Source organism: Leuciscus leuciscus (assembly GCF_965113295.1).
Source record: "Leuciscus leuciscus genome assembly, chromosome: 23".
Lineage (NCBI taxonomy): Eukaryota > Metazoa > Chordata > Actinopteri > Cypriniformes > Leuciscidae > Leuciscus > Leuciscus leuciscus.
Window position 1 is genome coordinate 11,532,237 of NC_138747.1, and position 17,300 is coordinate 11,549,536.

Sequence of the window (17,300 nt, forward strand, 5' to 3'; positions counted from 1 at the left end):
TTAGGCAGCACAAAAGCATGAATGAAAGCATAGAAAAAAACACTTTAGAGGGCCGTTCACCCTGATTTCTTCCACTTTCGTAAGTGTGTTTGCGGCTTTTTGTCATTGTAAGGTGGGATTTGAGCCACAGCATGTCATCTGCCCCATACATTAAGAACATTTGTGTGCAAGCAGCAAGCAGCAAGCATGGGCGGAATCACTCACAGCGCTCAGCTGTCCCGTAAAGACCTCAATGTACTGCTTCAGCTTTTCCGTTGCAGTTAGACACTCCTGAAAGAAACTGAGAGGAGAAAGCAATTTTAATCACAGATCCCGTAACAAAACAGCGTCAATTGTCAAGGCTGCATCCCTTCCCCTCTCGCTATTCTTTCATTGGTTTCTCATCCTCTCAAATTCTAGTCACACTTAAAACAGCGTGACAGACTCGAGCGTGGAGGGATGTGACTATAAAGCATGCATTGAACACTGATGGTGTTGGTGCCAAGCAGGCACAGGTGCACTGCCTGGCCCAGAGATTTCTCCTAACACGGATGACTTTGTTCATTTTGCCATGGTCTGGTTCCTTTCATTGGACGACTCTGTTGTGGGGGACTGATTATATTGCTTTACGAGGACTTTTCATCTGAAGGATTATTATATATCTATAGAAATGCATAATAAACTTCCAAAACATAAAAAAAAAAAAAAAAAAAAATCACAGTTTTATCACAGACTTACTTGCACTGAGAGTGGTAGTGTTTGATGAGGTTCTGTAGCAGGTCTACTCCTTTCTTGGTCTTAATTTCATTAACTTTGATGAGGTACTGTTTAAGAGGAAAACAGATGAGAATAGAAAAAAGAAAACAGTTATTTCAGATAGTAATAATATTTCACAATAGTACTATTTTACTGTATTTTTTTATTTTTTATTATTTTGAGCAAATAAATGCAGCCTTGGTGAGATTTAGAGACATTTTTCATAAAATTTGAAAATACCACAAAATGTTAGTAGTGTAGGTAGGTTGTGTGTAGATATACATACAGTCAGAGACTGTTTAGAGCAGTGGTTCTCAACCAGGGGCCCGGGGGCCCACTAGGGGGCCTCAAGATGACTTAAAATGATTTAAAATAAGACAAAACAAGCATTAAAAAAAAGCTAAATATATAATATTTCTGTAACTGTCTTGTTCTGTTTTGGTTTCATTTTCATTCTGTCCCCTGTGCTGCTTTTTCTGGGTTCTGTTTGTTTGAGTTTCGGTTTAGTTTCTATGATTTCCGATTGGATTAAGTTCACCTGTTGTTCATTTAGTTACCTTGTTATCACTGTGCATTTATACCCTTATAGTTTCCTTTGGTCATTGTTCCGTGTCGTCTCAGTATTGTGTGGTTAAGTTATTCTTTTCTCCTGTGTGTTTCCTCATAAAGATTATGATTAAAAGACTGTGTATTTTGTACTCCTCGTCTTTATGTTCTCATTACAGACAAATAGCATGACAGATTCTTATTATTTGGTCAATTTTAAAATGAATATACATACTTCTAATTAGGCCAAGCTCTAAAATGTTTTATTGGGTTGAAATTGTGAGTGAAAGGGCACTGAAGTAAAACAGGTTGATATCTACTGGTTTAGAGACTTTCAACTGGGGTTAAAAACATTATTATATGGACAAAAACTCAACCATTTTAATTCATAATGGAGAGTTTAGCCTTTATTTACTATTTATTTTTGAGAACAATGTCCCACTTTATAATATCACACTTAATAATTTTTTCCACACAGTTTACTGGTATCATCATATTCGCCCATGCTGGGCATCAAAAAGTTAGAAAACCCCTGGTTTAAAGTAATAGTAACCTAGGAAATGTTTTTGCCATTCAAATTTACCGACAATAACACAGATGAGCTGATCTCAGCATTAATCTAACAGCATCGGTCATGTTCCTCTATCGCAGCTTACACAAACACGAGCGGATCTTACTTCACACATCTGTAGCTGGAACATCCTGCGCTCTTTCTCCATCTCTTCTGCAATCTCTCCTCCGCTCACCTCTGTGCGCACCATACCGTACTGCTTCGCCAGTTCCCTCTTCTCTTTCTCGATCTTAGTGCTGAAGGGGACAGAAAGCATATGACAGTGTGGTCATGACTTTTGTATTGCATATACATAACAGAAAACTGATGGTATGTGTCTGATTTGTGGTTACAGTAAATTAGAAACACAATACAAAAGTATTGTAAGAGAAGTGAAGCGAGACACTTACGAGAATTACAATTAAATGAAGAACAGAGATTAGAAGGAGCAAAATAACAATACAGGAAGTGCTGAAAGGATCTCTGGTAACTATTAAGGATCAGGAAGTTAGATTAGAAGGTCATGGGTTTTCGATATTGCTATGTGAAACCTATAACTTACAGTTTTTAACTTAAAAGTATTTTTTTGTGCTTACTAATAGATTACAATTACAACTAATTGTGATGAATCTCTTTTTTATACATTTGTGTAGATGGAAATATTCACACTTTTACAAAAAAAAGCGAATTTCATAGTATTAATGTTTTTGCTACATGATATCCATTATAATATGTGCAAAAAGGACTATATTTCTGATTTGGTGTCCATTTGGGAAATATACTGGTTTAAACAACCATGTCTTGTAATAAAGGTGTGAAGAAATATGTGAAAAAGAGAACAAGTGAAAGTGACTGTGATCCTGCAGTGAATATGTAACACATGAGGCACAGAAAATATATCCTACACAGTTTCTAAAATTGGTTGTTGTTTGAAACACACACACATACATATACACACAGAGAGAGAGAGAGAGAGAGAGAGAGAGAGAGAGAGAGAGAGAGAGAGAGAGACTGTCGTGACAGAGACCAGAGATAAAATGATTTCTTTTTGTCTTATTTTGAAGCTTTTGCAATATCTCAACTAATGAATCAAAATAATCCAACACTCAGTGGGTGTCAAAAAACACAGGCACAAATGGCCTAATTTAAAAACAGTGTTATAAAAAGCACTCACAATTTATTTTCATAATCTCTCCATGCTTTGTCAAAGGGCTTTTTCAGGTCCTGACAAGATAAAAAGAAGGAGTTAGAACAGAGTCAGACTTACATCATCTTACAGTAAAAGACGAGAATTGAGACAGAATTAAGAGAAGTCATCATCTGTCTTATTACCATCTGCTCACATTAAACACTGTGCTTATGGTAATGATCTATGTAATGGATTTCTGCTTGTAGAGGCAGAGAACACGTCTTGTTGCCTTCTGGGATATAATATCCAGTGCATCTCATTTGCATCATATACTGTACACTGGAACACTAACAGAGCAACAAAAGTAAGTTACATGGTACTATATTTTTTGGACTTGGTACAATTGTCATTTCCTCTTTTTGGGGTACCATGGTATCAGAATATAGTAATCATTCACAATAATGGTATAAAACATGTCCTGGCAAAGGTAATATTTATACAAATATTTTAAATTTGATTTATTCAAATATGCTGATCTTATAACATTTGTAAAAGCCATTTACCAAATTTTTTTTTTTTTTTAAACCTATGAAGTTTATACTTTTATAGAAAGTGAGAAAGGTGAGAAACAATATTTTATTTATTTTACATTTAATAAAATTTTTATAAAAAACATTTTTTAACCTTTTTGCATTGCAAATTATATTATCAGCCTAACTATTTGAGTACTTGCCTATAAAGGAAGTTAAAATACTAAAATCACAATCTATACATTTACAAACCAATCACAAGACAGTAATGTATTGAATTGAAGAGTTCAACTTACACCTTTGACCTCTTTCAGATCCCCTTTTACCAGCGAGTCCAGGAAGAAGTTAATGTTGTGCAACATGCTCTTCAACTGATAAAACGGAAATATTAAAACGGAAATTGTGAGCTGGCAAAATCCATTTATTGCCAGTGTATGTCAGCGTATGCTTGCTTACTTGCAAACAAGCACATTAAAACATGTTTTACTAAAATCTATTTAATAGGAGCACGTCTGGAAAGGATAAGGAACTGTGGACAGGGAGGTGAGAAAACCTTTGGAGGGAAGCTAAGCTGTTTGCAGATAAGGCCTATCTTGTAAGACCAAACTGTGACTAATATTAAAAAGACTCTTTGGGATTATGCAGAAGCCTAACAGAAAACCTTCCCTGAAGTTCCATGTGTCTCACCAAGTTCTTCATTGGCATCAGCAGTTCTTTGGAGAATTCTGCAAACTTATTAAAGGCAGAGGCCACTTCCTGTTCTCCATTGTTGCGGAAATTCACAGCCAACTTCTCCATGGAATTGATGTATGACTCCAAATGTGATATGTGGTCTGGAGAAAGAACAGCAGCAGAACTTCAGCACAAATCAGGAAAATATAACCAAGAAAACAGAAAATTTGACTAAAAGCATATGACACAAAAAAACTAAAAAAAACAGATAGAGGTGTTGATGGGTTTGGGTCTCATATGGGCATTTGGCTTCCACTTCATTCATATTCATACGTAGGAGGAAATGCTTTGCATGCCCAATCAGTCTCTCTAATGAACTATCAAAGAAACAAAAATGAATGCATGCTGCTTACAGTCTGATGTGCATGAAATAAAAACAAGTATGGCTTAGTGAATACTTGCATTTGTGACAAAACGATGCAAGCAGCTAACCAAATCACCTGACTAAACGAGAAATGACACCCTTTCAGGTACTTTCTCACACATTTAAACACAAATAAACCCAACAGATTCAATATTATTTTATGTTACCTTGACCAGAGAAATGCTTTGCTTTGGCTGCTTTCTTCATTTTCTGCAAGATTGTGCGGTCAGAGTCCAAGGCCTTTTGAAAGAAAAAAGAAGGGTCTCATCTGAGTTAGGAATTCCCATTCGGCAGATACCAGTTGTTTTTTTAAACTGGATTAGTGAATAAGTGTAGTTTGCCAGAACAGGAATAAATTACATTTTAAAATATATATCAAAATGTCATATATATCCCCCCCAAAAAAAGTTAGGTATCAAAATATCTTTCATAATATTACTGTTTTTACTGTATTTTTGATCAAAGAAATGTAGCCTTGGTGAGCATAAGAGACTTCTTTCAAAAACATTAAAAGATCTTACAGACCCCAAACTTTTGACCGGTATTGTATCTTAAATGCACTGTAAGCCAGTTTGGATAAAAGCATCTGCCAAATGCATAAATGTAAATGTATTGTAATTCCAGACCATATATCCATATAACATCACTTCAGTTTGTTTAAAATATTGTTGAAATTCACACAAACACAAAGAAGCACGCATAAAGGCACGCACATATTGTTTAGCACAAATTTAGCACAACTTGAAATGGCTCCTTACAGAAACACATTTCCAGTTTCAAAAACAGCAATTATATGCAATCATGAAATGATTATGAAATCATGAAAGGCTGAGAGAGTTTGTCCTCTGAAACTGAACAGCTGAAATTACACCTGCTACACCTTGCTACTTTTCTATACTAAAATCTAATCTACTGAATTAAGCAACAATCTGGTTACTATAAAGCAGCAAATGGAGCGTGATGTCTGATTGTTGTGTCACTAAAAGCAAGAGCACACATGGAAAGATTAATGAACAGCTTCATAGTCGCTTGCCATCTGAAAGCATGATACAATAGCCGCGTTTCCACTGTCGGGCCAGGGCCGGGCCAGGGCTTTAAACGGGCCGTGCCGGGCTGATAGCCTCGGGCTAATAGCACCGGGCCTGCGTTTCCACGGTCGGGCCAGAAGCTCCACAGCGCTTCACTAAATCACTAAAACACGCCCGTAACACGCCTCTCTGGAACAACGTCACACTAACCCATTCACCAACAAATGGTGTGTGGTTCAAAATAGTGTGACTGTTGTGTGCTGGGGTGAAATTGTCAAAAATTTGGCACGTTTAAAAATTTATTTTTACCTACCACAACAGTGTTTGGCTCATGATGTACAATAAGAAAACATGGGATTCATTATGGGACCTTATAAACAAGATTCCAGATAGTATTCAAACATGCCTGCAGTCTTACAGTCTATGAAAGTCTAGTTTCTACACAGATTTAATGGGAAACCGTATATCCTGTCCCAATTATCCCTCCCTTCACTCAGGGTAAACAGTTTGTTCCTCAGGGTGTATGAAGCCCTGAAGAGGGTTGCAACACTTCCCTAGCTCATATCCTGAACAGCTCCCATCTTTTTAACCACAGGTGATTTAGCATAATCACATTTTCACAAAGAGAGTCTTATTGAATAAAAAAGTCTTATTGAATAAAAAAAGGGTTGGGTTTAAGACTTGAGGGAGTCCCCAAAGAGCTTTTGACAAAGCAGATTCATTTGTTTGCTCCAGTTCAGAAAAAAGAAGAGAGATCAGCTGCCATGTTCTGTACGTGCCACTAATGGTCAAACAGAGAAGTCTATTATCCACAACAGCACTGCAAAATGTAAATCAACTCAAAACAGTGTTTTTACTAATACAACCACATCGTTTACCCATTATTTAATACATGGAAGAACTGCATTGCGCATGAACTCCAGCCCTGCGGAATACACTTCAGGACTTTTTCTCAGATTTTTGCCCCGATTTACAGACTGGAAGAGTCGACATTAAGGCAGGAATACACTACTTGACCTTTCAAACTTGAACTCACACAGAAACATCAATAAAACAATAAAAGAGATTGAAGTCAATTAAGGGCCATTCACACAGAATGCGTTTTTTTGTTTTGTGCAGTAAAAGTCACCATGAAATCAAAAGCGGCGATTCTTTTCTTTTTTTCTAAAGAAAATTGCAGTATTGAGTGCAAATGAGTGATTCATGCGCGTCCAGGTTTTTTTTTTTTTTTTTTTTTTTTTTTTTTTACCCATATATTCTTTAATCAAAAAACTCCCCCTCCAGTTTTATTGTAAAGACATATTTTCTCTTCTCTAATGACTTGTTTACTGGGCGAGAAAACCTGTCACTCACATGAGATCTCAGCAATACCAAACCACATCCAATTCATTCCAGATGGACAAAATCAAGTCCCGCCCTACATTTTTTCTTGTTCAAGAAGCCGTTTCACATGGATATACATATCACAATAAAAAAGAAAAGACTATTGCAACTTCTGTGCCATGCTGACTTCAGAAATATGAGACGCAGGGCAGTGGAATGGAAAAAAGAAACAGGTTTTTTTGAACTTCTTTTAACTTGAGCAAGACCGCAATGGTCAAATATGTGTAGCACATATAAAAGCAGCATGGGGAAAAATCGGAAAAATCCAAAATCATGTTGGATTTTGTGAACAGTGGAACCGTCACACGTTTATACAGTGGTGAGTCAAATGAGTAAGTAATCTGTTGAGCGAATGGACAGATTGAGTAACAACTGTTTTTAAATATGGAAATCGATTCCAAAAATGTACTGCATTCATAACATTCATGTCATGTTTATTTTACTGAATGTTAAGTGCACAAGAGGAATTTCATAACATGATTAAACTCAGTAACATGACTACGCAGAAAACTGAGTTTTAACTAGATTCTTTGTTCTCCTTAGCCTTGATGAAATCAACTTCCTTCAAAAAAAAAATCCCAGTTTCTATGGAGACTTCTTCCTGTTTCAAAGCCGGGGACCTCTGTCTCTAACACTCGTGTCTTATCTTGCTGTTTTTATTCTCTAAGGAAACAGGCCTGTCAAATGCCAGCATAAAGGATTATAATCCATTAATATTCATTGGTGTCACACATGATAGTGTGAAGAGGAAAATGTAATTCACTGTTATTAGTTCAGAGAGCCCGTAATGAACTCCTCATACAGCACAATTGAGAAACATGTTGGGCGTGATGTAAAATCATCTGACACTGAGCAAGAGTCAACTGTCATACAACCAACACTTAAAGGGGTAGCTGATCCCAAAATGAAAATGCTGGCACTATTTACTCACTCTCAAACTTCTATGACCCTTTTTCCTCTGTGCGACACAAAAGGAGAAATTGATTAGAATTTCCAAGCTGCTCTTTTCCGAGAGAATGCTGACCACGGAGGCCAACATAAATTTAGTTTGTTTCGCACACAAAACTATGGCTTCAGAAGACTTGTAATATAGTGTAAAAGTCGTATGGATTACTTTTATGATGCTTTATGTTGTTATTTTGGTCTTTGAAAGGTGCTAGTCAGTCACCATCAACTTCTTTCATTATATTTCCCTTTGTGTTCCACTGAAGAAAGTCATAGGTTTGGAATAATGTGAAGGTGAATACATACTGACTAAATATATATTTTTTGGCAAACTATCCCTTTAAATTAAGCAACCAGGAACCGAACACATTCAGAGCAGCTAGTTTTGCATCAAGGATGTTTGGCTTTCTTATTTTTAGCAATTCCAGTTAGCTCTGTTATGTGTACACTGGGCCAATAACAATTCAACCGTGTGGTATTTTACCTGGAACGGCATTCCATGCTGAAATTCACATTCCCCTGACTAGGCAGAGTGTGAATTCTGTACTCAGCATGACTAACCTCACAGATCTTTTGTTCTATATTGCAGCAATGGTGCCTGGCTTTTTGGATTGGCTTTTGTGTGCATTTAGTGCTGGTGAAATTCCCCACAGCACACATAGTAAGGATAGAACAAAGTAGGACCAGTGATAAACAGCCATAAATACTCATGGTAAACAGGGGCAGTGACTGGCTTACGAAGGTTGTGACCACAAATGTAGTTGTTGTTCAGTTTACATTTAAATTTTTACACAAAAAGAACCGCCATCTGATTATGCCTATTATACCATTGTGCTTGGGAGGGAAGCATTGAACTCTTTTAGTGTGTTTCCTTAAACTGCAGAAACTCTGTTTAAACTTTGTTGTGAATGTTTTTCACACCAATATGAAATAATATCCTATAATTGGGATATCCCAACTGGATCCTATAATATTATAATATGGCATATAATATTCAGCATGCAATTCAGTGGACAATCAGTTTAATGAATGGATGGATAAATATAAAATTTAGGGTTCACACAAAAATGTGAAAAAATGCTTAAAAATATATCTTAATATAGCATAATATATAATATTATACTTTTATGGCATATGCCATGTAATATAATACAGCATATAACATTTAGAATTTCATATTAGTTAAAATGATACTTTATCATATTCATTTTTTTTAATTTTTTTTTATTGTAGCCTACTTTTATTTACTGAAATATAATATAGAAAATACAATTTTGAATTTAATTATTTGTTGATTCTGCTCCGGTTTTCACCCAAATATGAAATAATATCTTAATAGTGGATAATACTGTCTATTATTATAATATAATATGTCATATAACATTTTTAATTATAGCTATAGTTCTAATCCTAGTTATTGTACAAACTGCCAGTAAACAACAGTGCTGCTTCTCATATTTTAAATAAAATCTTATTTCTTTTAAGGTAATTTTCCCAAGCTTGTTTCTATTCCCATGGGAGAGAAAAAAGTCTATATTTACTGAAATAATTCAAGAAATCAAATGTTTATTTAAGTCTAATTTTAAGAACTTCAAATGTTAATCATTCACAACAGAACCGACAAAATGGTTCTTGTACTGACACATAAAAGCTCCATGCTTCATGTAACGAATCCACCATAAGACATGCAGTAATAATGTTTTGAGGTCTGAGGCATTTTATAATTGAGGAGCACGACCAGATGTTTATCTCCCTCTTTTGTGCTAAATGAAGCACAGCGCACACGGACACACACAGTTCACTTTCTTCACCACTGGTGGATTTTAGCTCCTTAACCAAGATGGCCAGAAGTTAAAATAAATCTATACCACAATAATACCACGTAACCATGGTAGAGTTCACTACCTTACAGTCATGAAATGTTAATTATGAGTAAGATTGGGTAAAGAGTAACTAGAAACTACCTGGTCATTTTTCCACTGGCATCTGGGGTAGTAGCCCATTAGTTTATACAAAACAAAATGTAGTCCAGATCTACTATGACCGCTTATTTAGACCTGTGTGTCTCATATAAAGTTGTGAAGCAAGCTATTTATATTGTGTCCAAAGTGCTCTAAAGACTAGTTTGAGGTAAACACACACACACATGCACAGAAATAGCATCAAACCCACTCAGATGAAGCTCAGCAACATGAGGGATCCAGAGCAGGTTTATCATGAAGTCAGCAGATGTATGATATAAAATAACATGCTGATACCACTTCCTTTGCAAGTGCAAGATGTTGCCAAGGGGCTTTTTGACATACTGAAATAAACTTTTTAATGGATGTTCAAAACCTATAAGACTCTTCTAGGGAACTCAAAACAAGATATTTTGAGAAGTCTTGGTTACCATTGACTTCCACTGTATGAAACAAAAGCCCACCGAGATACTTCTCACAATAATAACGATTTGGGTGAGTAAATGATGACTGTTCATTTTTGGATGAAATGCCCCTTTAAGTCCAAAATAAAATTGGATCAAGGTTTGTGAAATTCCTAGGTAAGTGCGTCAAATTGACTTTCAAAGCACTAAGTGCTGCAGTAATTCACAATAGTGCATTTAACTGGATCCCTGGGGAAACAATGCCGCAGGGTAATTACTTTTACCTATTGAATTCATTTTATTTTATTTTAAAGGCGCTCTCAGTAGTAGTATTTTTCTAAAAGATTAAATTAATTAATTTCAATTCATTTTAAATATTCTACTAATTTCTTTAGGCCTATGTGTAAAACGTTTTAATGAGGAAAGCATGAATGAGTGTACCTTTGTTCATTCTTAACAAATATTTCAGGAATGAGGATAATAGTTATATCAGGTGTCTCCACTCTGAATGAATGGGTAACCCTGCTTTACTTTAAACAGAAAAAACAAGGCATGGCACAACAGGCTGCTCCTGTTGGTGTGGCAGATTATCCAAGTACTCCAATTATCTTTCTTTATTCCTCTCCGGTGCATCTGCTAATCCCAAATCGCCCCCCAAATTTTAATTAACTTTCAGCAACATACAATGGGAAAACAGGAACAACATGTTGTGTTGAAGAGAGATAGCTGAGGTGTGTATTGGATCATCATCAGAAATGTCCAGGGAAATCACTACTGTTCCTGCTTTGTCATTAAGTCACATGACCCAAACACAGACTCTATTATAGCATGGAGTTCCTATTATCTCCCTTGAGGTCAGTGCAGATTAAGGCATCTGTGTTGTCTAATATCTGGTTGGTGATTAATCAAACTTCTCACGAGTTCAAACATAAAAAGGCAAGTGAGATTCCACTTTAAATGACCTGCACAGGTCTGACTAATACTGTACCGAGAGATTATCAATAGGGTTGAAAACATTCGCTATTTAAAGGGATATTTAACCCATAAAATTTAAATGTCCAAATATTTTCTTGTCCATATAATTAATGTCAATGGGGTCCAATGTTATTTTGAGCTCCATCGACTTATAATATGCAGAAAATCATTCTTCAATATATCTTCTTTTGTGTTCCACCGAAGAAATAGTCATACAAGTTTGGAACAACATAAGGGTGAGTAAGTGATTTTTCATTTTTGGTTTAATTAGGCTGATCCCTTTAAGTCATTTATTTCATAGATTTGCCCTTCTGTGCTTCTATTGTTGTTTTGAAGGGCTTGTCCAAGCAGCAGGATTTGCTTCAGCGCCTGTAAATCTGCACTAAGGCAGATTAAACTGAGGTGTCCTGGTCTGAGATCAGTCTTGAGGTTTCTGATATCTCAAGGCTGAGGGTTTTGGATAGCGGAGGCTGACTCTAGACAAGTTCTGAAGAAAGACAACTACTCGGCCTCTCTTATAACCCTTTTGTCCTGAACCCCCCTGAGGCTGTGCGTGTGCAAAGCTCACTATATAAGGTTCATATCCTGTCACAATCAAGCATGTAATGTGATGCACTGTTCAATTTGTATGGCTGTGCATTGCACAGACCAGGTCATCACCATGGTTACTTCACATTCCACTATGCAGTCATCATTCAAGCAGTCATCATTCAATTGTTACCACCCTGACCCTGCTGTATATATGCTTCAAATAGGCACAACTTGGGTTCAAATTTAACACCAGCCAAGAGCCAATGTACATAAAAACTGGCTTTGGTTTAGAAATAAAAGTGTTACCCATATTTTTTAGGAACATGATGACCTGTACTGTGTCAAAAATATGCAGTAGCTAAATAATCACATTCTTGCCGGGACAAATAAATATATGAAAAAAATTAAAATATGATAAATAATGTTTTCATAATACAAATCTTTTTCTAAATGAAATTACAATATATCAAATCTAAAGTAATAAATGTAAATAAAATTATAGATTGTTTGAACAACAAACTGTCATGAAAATTGTTTTGACACATATTTAATTATTTACAGCTCATTGTATACATTTCATTTTTAATATACATACTGTTTATATTGGTGCTGCAAATCGATTAATCTCATAACAAAAGTTTTTGTTTCTATAACATATGTGTTTGTATATATATAGCCTGTGTGTGTGTGTGTGTGTGTGTGTGTGTGTGTGTGTGTGTGTGTGTGTGTGTGTGTGTGTGTGTGTGTGTGTGTGTGTGTGTGTGTGTGTGTGTGTGTGTGTGTGTGTGTGTGTGAACATCATATATATATATTTGTATGGGTGTGTGAGTATATATATACTTACACACACACACACAAATATATAAACACAAGCTTTTATGTTTAGATGTGGTTCCGGTTTGACAGGTTATATATATATATATATATATATATATATATATATATATATATATATATATATATATATATATATATATATATATAGCCTATATATATATAGCCTATATATATATATATATATATATATAATAGATTTTGTAATGACAAAACGACACCTCTGTGCTGCATTTTATAGTAGGCTAAGTAAATGCACCTTTTTGTACCTGTGGCAAACAGCAGTCAAAAAACTTCTCACTACCATGATTTCTGTAACATGCACAACATGACATTCACTAACAGGACAAGATCCTGGATCAATATCCTTTGTTGGTCCTGGAGCAACATCTCTATCAAGCAATCCTCCCACCCCTAACCCAAAAATCAGAAGGCAATGATTGGTGGAGCGTTGTTTCACGACAACAACAATGGATGCGGATCCAGAAACATGACGGTCATATTCATGCTGGTTCCTTAGCTCCAGAAGATTCATGAATCCTAAGCCGGCTTTTGTTTATGCAGCTCAATAAACAGTGGATGAAAGGCACGTGCTCGTGATAATACAGCAGAAGCTCACTATTGACGCACGAGCAGTGATATGAGATAAAAAGCGCGAGATAGCGGCAAAATACGAAATAAAGAGTAAAATCTATTATTACAAAAAAAGGAAAGATTGTAAAACTTCGGTGCCATTTAATTTACAATAACGAAGAGGAAATGGATGTTAACGCGTAATGAAATGTGAGATCCTTCCTCTTTCAGTTGCACGATATGATACAGAAACCACAGAAAAGGAGCGTATTAATTAATTTTAACAAATTTAAAAGCAACCTGATTAGATGACTACAATAATTTTCTACGCTTTAACAGACTATTTAGCTTGAAATCACATGGTTTGGGGTTTTGGAAATAGGCTACGCTCAGCCCAATCGATTCAACAAGACAAAGAGCATCTGTATCTGCTGTAGTAATGTTTGAAGCAGTGTTCGTAGGGGAAAATATGAAAGACAACACGTTCATTGGCTTAAGCATTTCTGCAATGCAAAACGGCACTGTAAAACAGGATAAAGAGCATATTGCCTTCATAAAAAAAAAAATACATTGAGACCTGCTTCTGATATTGGACAGTACAGAACACATTCATTTCATTCATCATGCTGTAGCCTACAACTGTCAAAGACAAAATAAGAAGCTATTACAAAAGACGGCAGCACACAAAGGCACTATCTCATACCTCCTCGATCAGGTTGGCGGAATTTCGGCAACTTGTCATTTTGGTGTAGAAGGAAGAGGTGGTGGGAGAGCTGTAGTCCTCCAAAGTCTCCACGATAAACTCATCCACTGATATGAACTCAGACATTTTGGAGGAAAAATAGGAAAATGCTAATTCTAAAAGAAATGTTCACAGTAAGCCCATTAAAAAGGATGATATTGTTGGTGAGGAAGTAACTAGAAAGATGTCAAGCTGTTTGAAAAGTTCGCACAGCGGTGAAGTAAAGTGCAGCAGTGTTGTGTTTGGCTATAGCGGCGAACGCGCATAAAGAGGAAACAGGAGGGTTTAGTGTCAGTCTAGTGTTGACTGTTCGATAGTACGCATGCGCAGTTGGCCGACGGACCCCACAAATCATATCAGGCTGGGATGGTTAATAATGGTGAAACAATTATAAGCATCTACTGTGGTCAATATGTTAGAAGGCCATAGATAAAAACAATTGCACTGTAATAATAAAACCAAAATAAACCTGTTATACATTCTTGAAAGCTATTCGCATTTATGAATGACCTTACCACCAGATATTTTATCTAAAATATTTATTATTACTTATCTATTTATAATCTCATCTAGTCTCTTAGTTTAATTGCTATGCAATAACTGTTTATTAATTTATTTATTTAATGAATTAATACATTAAAGCTGCAGTCCGTAGCTTTTTTGGGTTAAAAATTATCCCAAATAATTTTTTGAGCAAGTACATAACCAGCCAGTGTTCAAAACTATCTGCTTGCCGTAGCTCGATTCAAAATGGAAAGCTTGTAATATTGTTTTTAATTCCAGTGGTACTGGTGGATTTACGCGGGAAATTCGAGCATGTTTTTGCATCATTACGTCGCAACTGTCCACATAAAGAAGGTGTCTCGGCTAGTAGGCTATATTGCATGTGAGGATGTCGGTGGTGGAGTGACAACTGGAGATTCATTCGCTGTAAAACGCGAAAGACTTCGGAGAAAAAAAAGAGACTGCAACCGGGCCCATGCGAAAACAAGGACAAATATCGGAAAGGCATTAAATGTAGTCACGCAATGCTGATGTTGTTAACATTAACAATTTGAGAACAAAGTATAATTTGCAGATCGTTTGATTTAATCGGTGTGATTTACTGCAATGCTTTTTCCCCCTTAGTTGGTCAGAACAAAAGTGGATGTTACTTACTTGTTCAGACGACATTTTCCGGTGAAAATTCTTATGTTGGTCATACTTCCAAAAAGTAGAATCTGTGATTGCGAATGACAGTATCCACATCACCAGCGCGGTGATTGACAGCCGTACATTCTCCTCAAAACATTGGATTCATCCGTACTGTGCCATGCTGAGGCACAACGCACGTAAAGTTGATAATTCCGCGAATAACTGCAATTGCAGATTTCGAACAGAGATGGCGACAAAGAGGAAAAACTGCGGACTGCAGCTTTAATCAACAATTTATAATAATTTATAATAAAATAATATGAACATGTAGGATTATTTTATTGTCCAGGAAATAATTGTGTAGAGATTCAGTTGAGCCCCTGAGACATTCACCCAAGCAAATAAAAAATAAATAAACGCGCTTTATCAGAGACAAATGACTTCAACTATATCAAATAGTGGTGAAGATTTTAATTCATCCCAGTCAAATCTTTCAAATCTGTTCATCCACTGATTCGTTCGGTGACTCTTTCTGCAGGTTACAGTACGTTTAGCCAGTAAGTGGCGGCAAGTGTCTTTTTGTGTATTGAGTGAATCACTGAATCTTTTAACTGATTCGTTGCGAACTTTTGAGTTGAAAAGTCCACTAATCGCCTGGGACACTCAGAAGCGTTTTCCCAAAAAACATCAAAGACAACATATATGTGGCAAGCAGGACGGGGCAGAGGGCCGTGAGAGAATGGCGCGAGGCCGTTGGCGTGATTGCTAACGAGCGTCATCTGGGTGCCACAAGGGCTTCTCCTGCGTGAGCTATACGGAAGCATCAAAAGGAGGAACAACGACAGTGAAGGACGAGAGAAGTCCAGGCCTGGTCCTCTCTCGTCCTTCCCTGTTGTCGCTCCTCCTTTTAGATACAAGGCCAGTGCGGCATGCAGGTGACGCTCATTATGAAATACTACAGACTGAACACATAATACGCATGTGCATGACATTATCGTTTTCAGAGATTCAGGTTTTTGTTGTGTACATGGAGTCCATTTTCAAAATCTTGTGAAACCCGTTTTCAAAAGTTTGCATTTTCAGGCACCCAAAACGCCGTCGTCGTGTAAATGAATGGCCAAAACACGTAGAAAGTTGTACTTTTTAGTTGAAAACGGTGTCGTGTAAAAAGCCCCTAAGTTCCTCCCTGTGCACCCTCAGTTGTCGGTAGATGTTTGCGTGTAGTGTGTTTACGTTTGTTTCACGCAGTTTAATGTAATGTTTTTAAGTCAGTTTAATGTAATTTAAGTTGAAATGACTTAAACATCCAAGTTGATTGTACTTAAAAATTCAAGGCAGCAACTTTTTTTTTTACAGTGCTAAATTCTATTTGCTATTTGTCCTCGACTTGCATGCCAGACTGACATTCAGTTCAGTGGTCAGCAAATCCTCCTCCATTAAAAGTGTTTATTCATTTTGTTCAACAGATGAGGACCCGGTTCAACCAATTGGAGCTTGTGTCGTTCAGATTCAAAACACCATTGACTCATTTGGTGAAGGGTGTAGCATATTCATGCAGTAGCTCCCAGCCTCCCACCAATAAATTCAATAAATAAATGATTACAATAATAAAAAATCGAAAACTGCATGGAATAGGAACGATTCATTCACTTAAATGGTTAAAGGGATACTTCACCGATTGGCATTAAGCTTTGTATCAGAAGAAACCCGGTAGTATTTTTGAGTAACTGTGCTTCCCTCTCTCAGATGACGCAAACATCGTCATTTTGCATCATCGGAGGCTTTTTTGGCCAGAGGCTGGAGACTACAGCCAGTAGTAGGAGCTAGTTCCGCATGTTTTCAACCCGCCCATAGGGGGTGGGATCTCACGATAAAACGTCATCTTTTCATTTTCGAGTCAACTAGTAGCCTAGTTGTATCAATTCTTCCGATACTGCCCTCTGTAAACGGTAGGCGTGGCTTGGGAGTGGCCTCGTAGGGCAGCGAAGCAAGTGCATTCTGGGAGTTGTTGTCTTTCATCCACATGAGCCAAAAATACATTTTCTGGCTTTTCTCAGTCTAGACGGCACCGACTTCTAAAATAATTTCACATTTCTACTACATAAATGACCCAATTTAAATACACATTCATCTTTCCAGGGGTGAAATATCCCTTTAATTAAAAATTCAAGCACTGATTCAATTACGAACCAAACACCAATATC

The 17,300-nt window shown here is 36.6% G+C and overlaps 1 protein-coding gene across 2 annotated transcripts in view; it reads right to left on the bottom strand.

Moving 5' to 3' along the window:
- Nucleotides 1–14,241, bottom strand: part of unm_sa1614 (un-named sa1614) — a 39,503-nt gene extending 25,262 nt beyond the window's left edge. For both annotated transcript variants that reach the window (XM_082155018.1, XM_082155017.1), the window contains exons 1-8: nt 13,924–14,241; nt 4,754–4,826; nt 4,178–4,323; nt 3,787–3,861; nt 3,006–3,055; nt 1,959–2,088; nt 718–803; nt 205–280 (exon numbers count right to left, since the gene is read on the bottom strand). In XM_082155018.1, coding sequence (XP_082011144.1) covers nt 205–280; nt 718–803; nt 1,959–2,088; nt 3,006–3,055; nt 3,787–3,861; nt 4,178–4,323; nt 4,754–4,826; nt 13,924–14,049 — 762 coding nt within the window. In that variant the 5' untranslated portion in view covers nt 14,050–14,241. The remainder of the gene's footprint in view (nt 1–204; nt 281–717; nt 804–1,958; nt 2,089–3,005; nt 3,056–3,786; nt 3,862–4,177; nt 4,324–4,753; nt 4,827–13,923) is intronic.
- Nucleotides 14,242–17,300: the final 3,059 nt, after the last annotated feature.